Source organism: Adiantum capillus-veneris, chromosome 22 (genome assembly GCF_014529385.1).
Source record: "Adiantum capillus-veneris isolate H3 chromosome 22, ASM1452938v2, whole genome shotgun sequence".
NCBI classification, from domain to species: domain Eukaryota; kingdom Viridiplantae; phylum Streptophyta; class Polypodiopsida; order Polypodiales; family Pteridaceae; genus Adiantum; species Adiantum capillus-veneris.
Window position 1 is genome coordinate 2,911,643 of NC_140952.1, and position 10,766 is coordinate 2,922,408.

The 10,766-nt window shown below is 44.7% G+C and overlaps 1 protein-coding gene across 1 annotated transcript; it reads right to left on the reverse strand.

Annotated features, from left to right (window-relative positions):
• Nucleotides 1-7,490: 7,490 nt before the first annotated feature.
• On the reverse strand, nt 7,491-9,757 carry LOC147428847 (uncharacterized). The gene is made up of 2 exons (XM_086495165.1): nt 9,125-9,757; nt 7,491-9,014 (listed from the first exon to the last, which is right to left on the reverse strand). Exon 2 carries the CDS (start codon nt 8,626-8,628, stop codon nt 7,732-7,734), a length of 897 nt encoding a protein of 298 aa, XP_086351291.1. The 5' UTR covers nt 8,629-9,014; nt 9,125-9,757; the 3' UTR covers nt 7,491-7,731.
• Nucleotides 9,758-10,766: the final 1,009 nt, after the last annotated feature.

A 10,766-nucleotide genomic window follows, 5' to 3' on the forward strand; every position in this document is an offset into this window, starting at 1 on the left:
CATTCATTTACTCATTCATAATAACTATACTTACTACTACACATTGTAGTGTGAGTACCGCCCCGCCACACACTGTGTCTATCTCCTTCTTCGTGCTGGCTCTCTGTGTGTGTGCTCTCCGATCCCAACAAAAACCACGTCTACTTACAGTTCCAAGACTCTGTCATTCGAGTTGATCTTTTAAGTAGTCGAACGTATCCTCTAGGAAATAAATTCATCATTGATAATCGATCAGACACAACAATTCACTCAGCTCCATTACAGTATTGTTACACATGTAACGAAGACACGGATATTGGGGAGAACTCTCCTTATATGGATATCCTAACTGGGATGACTGAGTCGGACAATGTGGATTGGGTCCACCTAGCAGCAACCATAGACACTTGGGGAAATAGGGGGACGACCTGGGTAACACCTGAGGGGGATGAAATGCCTGTACCCTCAAATATGCTACAAGCAATGCATATCGCTTCTGACAAGACTCATCCTAATGTAACGAAGAAAACATACAAGTGGGTCCCTAAAGCTTCTTTAGTGACCATAGCTCGTGCTAAAAAAACAGAAGCCTTGTAAGAAACGTACCACTTGCTCCAAGAAAAGTAAGAAAATGTTGCGATGGATCCCTAAACGACTATTGGAAGCCCAAGGCTACTATCAAGGAAATGATCAAATCTGGGTGCCAAAACGTAGATTGTGCTCTTACCTATCACCTGACCCATGTGAGCCCAATCCCGTAGCTCCAAAACGAATCAATGATCGTGGAAAGAAAAAAATCACAGAATGCTACACACCCGCTCCCGAGCTAGTTTGGGTACCAAAGAAAAAACGATTTGTTCCACCTAGCGCAGGAAGGGGGGAGTCCCATGAAGCTTCTAGCTCCTCATGTAATGCATCCGTAGAGGTAAAAGATTCTCCATAGCCTCCACCTACAATAGTGGACCTCCATAAAGCTACAAAGGAATCCACACCTCCCAGTGTTCAAGAATCACCTGATGAACTACTTCAAGATCGATCTTGGGAGAGTACCTTACCACCCTTGCAACTAGACGAGGCGCCTAAGGTAATAGAAAACTACTGGCAAAAATCTCCACCTATTACCAACTGGAACAATTGGTTTCAAAGGGTGACAAGCTCATTTCAAACGGTATGATCTACCCAAGGAAGGGGGGAGTGTTGGTTGACAGTCATCATTCATTTGTTTCCCTTTCACCCTTTTTCCCTGACCTCTCAATCACCAATCTTAGGGAATGTACATATAAAGCTTTATACTCACAAAAAACAAAAAAATAAAGAGCAAGAGCAATTAGCAAACGAGTATGCACAATAAAAGTCAAAACATTGACCCAGACCTACACATTTACATCCGGTACACTGAAACAGAAACCTATGTCATGAAACACCTTTGATCCTCATCACTTGAGTGATGGAGGGTAGGTAAGATTAGTACGATAGGAGTGTTTCTGTTTTAGAGTTGAGTGATTAGCAAAGTTCTCTTTTCACACTAATGTGCCTCCTGGAGGTATTCCTTTTGTTTCCTAGTGTGTACAGGAGCGTGTTGCTATTGATAGGATTTGGACCTTCATGGAATCTTTATCTCGACTCACTCTTCAAATCAAGCGCGACCATCGACACAAACAGGTGTTTCTTGTCCATTAGCATTGCCCCTTATCTTTTTTGCATCTTTGATTGTCTGCTTTAATTGTGATTGGTAGGATAATGTCCAGCACATTTGCTTAGTAACAAACATTTAATTCAATGTAACTTTTTGTCATAATCACTTGTCTAGGATTAAAAATCAAGCAGTCCAACTAAGCTAGTTTGACCAAGTTAGGTGTTAGAGATCTTCTCTTAATACCATGGGAAATGCCTTCCTAATAATCAATGGTGACTTAGGTTCTTAATCCGATTTAGGCAGCATTGTGTGAAATGTACTAGGGATTTCTAGTGGGCTTCACCCTATTGACCTTTAGCTTAAGTATTATAAAGGGATTTTACTAGTGTTATGAGCCTGGGGAGGTGTATCAGTGTTATATGACCCCCCAAAGTTACAAAATTAAAATGCTGAAAATGAACAAACAAAAAATCAAAGTGCCACACTGTAAAATCTTAAGCTGGAAGAGAAATCTCAGCTTGATTTGGTACTTCACTCACATGTATTGCCTATGGTACTAGAGCCCTAGAGGTTTCCAGTGTGGGCGCTTTTCCTTGAAAAGCAAAAAACCCAAGGCATACAAAATAATCACACACATCAAATTGAATCACCGTGAAAAGAATTTGGGGGGTCAAAGAAAAAGTAATCAGTCAGGCGATGATTTCATGAGAAATTCCTTTTATGGTAGCTTAACTACAAGGTCTTCTATATATAGCCTCTAGTCAGCCCTCGAACATGAATACTTGGCTCTCACAATTAAACAACTTAATTGACCACAGAAAATTAAGAATCTTACCCATGGTATTAATATTCGATCTCTAGTGCCTTTCGACCGTCAAATTAGCGACCCCCAACTTGTTTAATTTTTTACCTTTACATCTATATATGCATTTGATTACATTGCAATTTAATGTTCATTGCTAACAAATTGTTTGAAATTCTTTTACCAATCAATTTGTCTACCTAAAACTGCATATGCTTTTTAATCACTTATGAGAATGCAATTACTGTGCCAATGTTGTTTGATTTTGCAGTGACTGAAGAAGGCTAAGGACATTCATCTCAAATGCTCTTCCACCTCGACGAACGAGCTTCAACTCAATAGCTTCCGAGGACGGAATCTACATCAGGAAGGGGGGCATGTTAACCCTCACGGCTCACGAACACCCCATCACCTACGACGGACGTGTATTATGCATTTGGTAGAGTCAGGTACCGGGCTTGTCGGACCAATAGGAAAAGGGTAAGAGTGATCGCCGATGAGAGGCGCACTCTAACTGGGACATTCAAGGGATTAGTTGGCTAAGCATGGGCGCCCAAGTGTGAATGGGGTGAGCTCATATAAAAGCCAACTAAACCTAAAATTCACTCATTGTCTCATTTGTGCAATAGAAGAGTGCTCTTGCTCCATCTCCATCTTCTTCTTCTTCACCTCCTTGTGTGTGTGTGTATGTGTGTGTGTGTGAGAGAGAGAGAGAGGGAGAGTGTGTGTGCGATCGAGCATTACGAAGCACGACGACGGCGAAGCGGTTGATCGCGGCACGACTGCAGTTTCTTCTTCATCGCGGCGAGGAATCCACCACGAAGGCGAGCGTAGAGCGGTGAGTGACACACCATTTGCTCTCTTGAGCTTGCTAGTTTAGGCTTGTTGTGTGCTTGGAGCCATTTGTGGCTCGCACACGGTGTATCGGCAAGTCCCTTGCTTCGACAGTGCGGCAAGGAGCGCACAACGTTCAAGGTGAAAGATTAGCTCTTGGTTTGTTTTCTTCTCTGAGTGACAACCTTAATATACTCACCCCTCTTACCTATAGTCGAAAAATCTTGGCAGGTCATCTGGACCACTAATGTAGGAAATAGTTGAGGTACATACCTCGCTTGCACTCGTCAAATATTGCCCCAACATGGGTTTCCCATCTCTGGCCCTTGTTTGCCCATGCATGCACAAAGGGAGGGGCTGTTCGTCGAAGCTGGACAGGAACAAGGATGCGCTCAACTGTACTCGAGAAGCTATTGTGCATATCCAAAGCATGAAGTTGCTTACACTTGAAGCAAGTTTACGACAGGATTGCACCAATGAAAAAAACTGTGCACTGACCTGCAGCAATCCCAACAATGAGTGGAGCTCAAGGCTAGCCTACAGCCCTTGCGCTTGTGTGTGTGTGTGTGTGTGTGTGTGTGTGTGACTGTTGGGGGGGTGGGGGGGGGGGGGGGGGCAACAGAGAGCTTACTATGATCTTGGAGTTCTTACGACCTTGAAGGGACTGACGAGGAGGAGCTCCTTCACGACAGCTATTGGCATCCACGTCACGATCATTATTGTATCAAGAAGAGGAGCATCTTTGTCTACGCATGCGTAGAGGGAGGGTAGTAGAATCTGGAGGAGGGTTCAACTGTGATCACCTGTGCTCGAGCACTTAATTGCAAAGCTTGTGGGCATCGTGCAGGACACTGATAGCTCAACGATCCTCTTTGATAGCCTTGCTCACCCAGTTGAGAGTCCTCATCGGGTCAAGAAATATCCCTCTTCTCACCACTAGTAAGTACCATCCACAAAGCTCTAGCGCCAGCTCAAACATGGATGGCTCTATGCTTCTCTCTCTCTCTCTCTCTCTCTCTCTCTCTCTCTCTCTCTCTCTCTCTCTCTCTCTCTCTCTCTCTCTCTCTCTCTCTAGCTAGAGCTCCATGCCTTTATCTCTAGTAGTTCAAACTTAAGTTTGAGCTCATGTGAATAACTACCTAGGCTAGGAGCTCCAACTTAGGGTGCACTACATACAAAGGTGAGACTTGCCATGTGTCTTCATTGTTCAATTTTGTTCACATTGCCCAAGTGGCACTAAATACTAGAACTTTCTTGGCAAAATGAAACAAATAACTTGCGAGTTTCTAGTTATTGTACAGGTTGCAAGACATTGGGCTTAGGACTTCAAGCTTTCTTCACATTTCTTGCCACGAAGTGCATGGAGGAGGAGGTCATCTGAGGGGTGCAGGCCGCCCGTCGAGCAGGTGGGTCCAGACGATGTCCTTATTGTTTTAGGCAACAACATGCTTCCACCTCTACAAATGACCCTACCCAACTAGGTGTTCTAGACAATCTAAATGGTACCTTATATTTGAGCTCCATGCCTTTATCTACCTACCAGCTCAAACTTAAGTTTGAGCTCCATGTCTATATCTACCTAGAACCTTAGTCGATCTCCAGGCCTCAATCTACCTTGAAGCCCAAACTCCATGTCTTTTTCTCCTAACATCTTGAGCTCCATCACTATATCTATCTAGAAATTTGATCTCCATATCAAATAGTTTGAAATAGTTTTTTTTATAGACATTGTATAGCTTACTAGGTCATTTGATCAAAACCATTGCAATCTAGGCCCTATATGAGTGATGGCATACCTTTGATGCACTACAAAGTACACCCCATAAATGTTGATGGAAAGTGCTATATAGTTATGGAAGAGAAATGACCAGGAAAAGCAAACAAAAGTGAGTATTTTAGATGATCCAACCTTGTCCTCATGTATTAGGAGAATCTTATGCAAGCTATGCAAACCCTTGGTGCAAGCAAAGACACTTTCTTTGATGACTTTTGGCCAAGGTGTATATGAGAACAAGCTCATCCTCTTGACCTTCCATTGGAAGGTAATCCAAATGCAGGACTTGATGTAAATGAGGGCCACCATTGCTGGTCTGATTCACAATAAATATTTTGAGGAGCTCAACCCAACTCTTGATGTGGAAAAGGGTAACTTTGTACTTGTGCAAACTTGTGATGAAAATTATCCAATTTGGCTAGGAGTGACAACAACAGACATCGATTAGAACAAGAAGTCAATAAACCACCGAGAAGTCAAGATACAATACTTGGCACTAATTTCAAAGAAGAAGAATGAAAATGATGTGGAGGTTTACAAAGATTGTTGGAACAAAAACTGGTGGCGAGGGAGCATAATTTAGTTACCCGTCTCTCTTGCAACTTACATTTTAGTTGTTCTCATGATGAAGCATGTGTGAGTGGATAACTTGAATTTGGATGTGTGTATGTATATATAAATTTGTATACTATCATGTCCAAACACACCGTAGTGTATCATAGGGTTGTTGACAACTTACAATATAAGCATCCACTAAACACTGTACCACAACCTTCTTGTGCAACAACTTAGTACATCACAACCTCACCTCAAGTCCATGTGACACAAAGAATTGTCCCAAATTTGCGCATTTTTTCCTATTTTCCTAAATATGTGTTCTAGGGCAAAAAGTTGCAATAGCAAACAATAGTGGGGTTAAAGGAAATCCTTGCCTAATCGATCTTCTGAGAGGGATGAGAGTTTTTCATTAATTCCCTTCTTCATCACCCAGGGTGGTCACTTTTCAAAATGTGTATCATATCATGTGAGTTAACTGGAGAGGATTATTAATTATCCAAGATGTATACTTTTGTGTATACATTAGAGGGGGGTGGGGGTTCTATAAATAAACCCATAGTGTAAATGTAATATGTATATTGAAGTATTATTAATAACCTCTTGAATACACATGATATAGGAAGATTTTGATAAGTGACCATCCCAAGCTTCACCAAGGCTTGTTTTAGAGAGTCAAAAATGAGTCGCCACAAGATGCATTGAAAGGAGCCCTTGTAGATGGCTATTTTTGCTTACTTTTTGAACCAAAAACCATGTTGTTGTGTCACATTCAAAAGAACTACAATTACTCAAAATAGGGACCATGAATGGGGAAAAAATGGAGTCAATCAATGACCAAGAAATACTTTTCGACACATGAATAGAAAGCTTCACAATGCATTGACAGATGGCATCGTCTAGCGCATATCTACCGGGTATGAAAAGAGAGGCCAAGAGCAACCCACCTCCATCATGCATGTGCCACCGTCCCACCGTCTTGTACACCTTGCACACAAGCTCAAGACTCAAAGCCCCCCACTCTCTCAATAGCAACAAAGTGAATGGTTCACCAAAAACCTTTGAAACCTTAGGATTGGCCATCAACATGGATGACCCACTAAGGTACGTATATGTGGGCTTTCCTCTTAGGACTAGTTTTAGCATGCCATAAATGTTGTCAAAAACAAAAGGAAGGATTTGAACCCTTAGTTAGACATGAGTGTGCACGCACGTGCGCCACGTGTGAGTGAGAGAGGGGGAGGAGGGAGGGGGGGGGGGGGGGGAGGGGGGGGCGTTCAAGTTGAAATTATTTTCATACCGATATTCATCACAAGAGTGCGCGATCCGTAATTCGAACATGGGAGAGAGAGAGACAAGAGAGGTGGCAGACGGTGAGCTCCGAGCAATTTTTTGATGAGTCGTGACTGCTATTGGCACTGCCTGCTTGCAGGTAGTGATATAGGCATGGTGCCTACCAAATTGTGTACACGTTTTTTAGGCATTCTTTTAGGCTTTTAATGCTATTTTTTAAGCTTACTAATAAAAATAGCATATCTTTCTCTCTATCTCTCTCTCATCTGCACTGCCAAAGCAATCAAGATCTCTCTCTCTCTCTCTCTCTCTCTCTCTCTCTCTAATAGCAGGCAGTGCCACCGTCTGCGTGTTAGTGTCGGCTTGTTTACTATAGGTATACAAAGATATTGCCAATTGGGTGGTAACCTAGTGGTTAAGGTAGATGTGTGGGTGCCTGAAGGCCTAGGTTGGATAGTAGATACCAATTGGCATCTGTCGTTTGTACTGCACAAAAAAGATATCCATCACATATATTCTCACTCAGTGTCACCTTCAAATTTGCCGGGGGGGGGGGGGGGGGGGGGGGGGGGGGGGGGGGGGGGGGGGGGGGGGGGGGGGGGGGGGGGGGGGGAATGTACAAACAATATTGTCGAAAGTTTGATGAATAAAGGTGCCGAGGGGCCTGCTTCAACTTTCCACATGGCATCGGCTACCATGGGCAATCCGATTGCCAATGGACGCTTTTAACAGAGAAGGGTCAGCTGGCAGCCCTGAGGCCCCCGCCCCAATTTAACAGGTCGATGGCTAGCTCACATTTACCATCAACATTATACATGTGCAGATAGTAAAGCCAATTAATCATGATTTTGCTGTCAATCAATGAGAACTAGAGGACTGCTTGCTTGCATCATGAGACTGTGGTTGGGAGCAGGCGGCGGTGGTCGGCGATTGTCCGAATAGGGAAGCCAGCGACAGATACAAATCAGGAGGAGGTGGAGATGATGCCTTGGAGCTCCCACTACCTTGGACATGAGCCGCCGTCGACGATGCTGGCTGGAATGGCGACCCGGGCATGTGCACACCTGGCCCTAACAGCGGCGACCGCTCGAACAGCAGCCTCAACGGTGTCCCTTCTGCCCTCTTGTTGGCAGCTTGAGCAAGTGGCCAGCCTGCCGTCCCCGGAAGTGCATACATTTCTGCCCCCATTGGTGATGATGACAGCCTGGGAGCGCAGCTCATTTGCCGCACCGCACGCGCCGCGTATGGGCTCAACTTTGCTGCCAGCGGAGACGATGGTGGGGATGTGAATGATGTGTCCACTGATGCCGCCGGCGATGTGGACCCTGATGTGAAGGGTATGGTCAGCGCATCGCTTGGCGTGCGGTTACGCAGGCGCGAGCTCGGCTTGGTTGTGCCCCCAAGGCCTGCCGCTAGCTCCATATCCTCCTTTGTTTCTTCCTCAATTGGGAACAGCAAGTGCGGAGGAGTTTGGTCAGCATAATCGGAGCCACTCCCCACCTCAATCGATGTGGATGTAGGGTAGCCCCCGAATGAACCGACCAGCGAGGCTTCGCGCACAAACTCAGCACTTGAGCGGTAAAGCTTCTTGCCTGCTTTGATCTGTGTTGCACTCTTGATGCAATCAGCAGAGGAAGACTTTGTTGAGGTGCTTTTTTTCCAGTAGAAAATGTAGCAGAGCTCGGCAAATAGGGCAAGGACAAAGATGCAGAAGACGACACTCAGCCCAATTCCAAGCTCTGCCAAAGATCTCATTCTGGTTTGAGCTATCTATGGAGTGAACAAGCCTGAAGCGCCGAACATTCTTGCAGGTAGCTCCACTAGCTTGGGTAAATTTCTGCGCATTCAATTACGCCTCCCGGACATAATTGTTCCATAGTCAAATGCGTCGGAGCACCCTTGAATGTAAGAGCACAAAGTCTCACTTACTGTCATGAAGAGTACAATTCTGGCTGATTGGCATTGTGGCGCTGCAATGCAGGTTGCCACTGTCAATGGGCTACAAGCATGCCATGAGTTGAAGCTCTACAAAATTTTCTTCCAGCCGGCAGTAATGCTTGGGGCGAGAGTCCGATCGGCTCGGCAAGTTGTATGAAAGATGATCAATGGCCCCTTTTGGCAGAGGAGGTCTGGACCAGGATCTGAAAGTGGAAAGATAGCAGTGATTAGAGAGCAGGTTATGATGAACCAAGAGAAAAGAAGGGCTCAAAAACCTGGATTTTGAGGACAAGAGGGCTCTCAAGGATGATACCTTGCTATCTACCACTTGAAAAGGTGATACCAACTTGCAGAAATGGGCTCCAAGGGGACGATCCAGCTTTGATTCCAGCCTCACCAATCAAAATCAAAAGAAACCGCCTTTTTCAATGTGTGTGTGTGTGTCTCTCTCTCTCTCTTTGTCTGTGTGTGTGTGTGTGAGAGAGAGAGAGAGAGAGAGAGGGGGGGAGAGGGGGGTGTGATGTTTTTTAATGCAGAAACGGAGATGGAGCTTGCCATTCCCTGCGTGCGCTTGTGCTTTTGGATTTGCTTTACAGAGGGAACCTGGAGGTAGCCGTAGCTGACATGGGCGACTATTTAACTCCCTATATACCCAATTGTGAGAGTATCTATATCCGCAAAGGGACAGCCTTTGTCGTACGAAGCAGCTGAGCACTAAAGATGCGGGAATCTGTAATGGGCGTTCCTTTACTACATTCACAGCTACATGTCCTCCTCCGCAGCAACCAGCAAACAACAACCAAGGGCCTACTCTACTCTCTCTCTTTCTCTCTCTCTCCCCCTCTCTCTCTCTCTCTCTCTGTCGCGCACGTTGTAGACCGGTTATCCACCAACACGTATTGAGTTCAAACCTCTTCCGACAGAGCTTTTGCCCTTTGGAAATTGGGGTCTCTCCAACTCTCTAACTCGCTTGGATTGGTGCTATGACATTAAAAAATCTCTTCTTTCCCCTCACACAAACACAATGGTGATCTGGATTGGTGCTATGATATTAAAAAATCGCTTCTTTCCCCTGACACAAACACAGTGGTGATGTGGCGATAATAAATAGGCCTAGTAGTTTGCACCATGCGTCAATCTCGATGGATGTCTTGCTCCGATCTCCCAAGGTACGATTTAGAGGGGGCCCATACGCAGGGGGTAGCTGTTACAAGTTACCTCACTGCGGACTCAATGCGAAGGATTAACCCTCCTCAAGGGATTCTATGTGCAGCCACACAGTGGTGACAGTTGAGGCTGTTTCTATTGATTCGTGCGTCGGCCTTTTTGCAAAAGAAGAGAGAGGGAGGATTGAGCGAAGGAATTTTAGAGCACTCGAAACATGCACTGGATAAAAATCAACTTTAATTGAGGATGTTACACAGATTCCAAAGCATATGACTGAGCACGATGTTGCAATTGCACCAATTAACTTTACCACCTCTCTCGAATTCCTAATAACTGACTTTATTGTGTGTGTATGGAAGATAGTGAGGTAATCCCCCTTGATTTACAGATTATCCCTATGCGTGTGGTAGGTATCTTAGACAAACTTTTCGTTAGCAATGGTGAAGTGGGCAATAAGAAGTAGGCCTGGTAATTTGCGCCATTCATCAATCTAGATGGGAGTTGATCGCTCTCAGCTCCCAAGTTACAATTTAGGCAAACCTTCCGTTAGCCTCCACTGAAGAAAGCCTTAGTGTCTTTGGCCAACGCTCATCCATCAATTATGAGTGTTATATAATTCCTGTGTTATAATCTTGTTTTCTTTGTTTCCTTTCACATGAAAAAGGGGCGTGAAAATGATCAAGGTTCTGTCAAAGTTGTGCATGCAACGGAACAACACACGGAAGTAAAAAAGGAAGAAAGAAAGATGTATATAATCTACGACAATCGTAGTGCCTTTGCACTAAAAT

Excerpts from the sequence above, each read along its gene's own strand:
- LOC147428847 (XM_086495165.1), bottom strand. The coding sequence starts at position 8,628 with ATGAGATCTTTGGCAGAGCTTGGAATTGGGCTGAGTGTCGTCTTCTGC.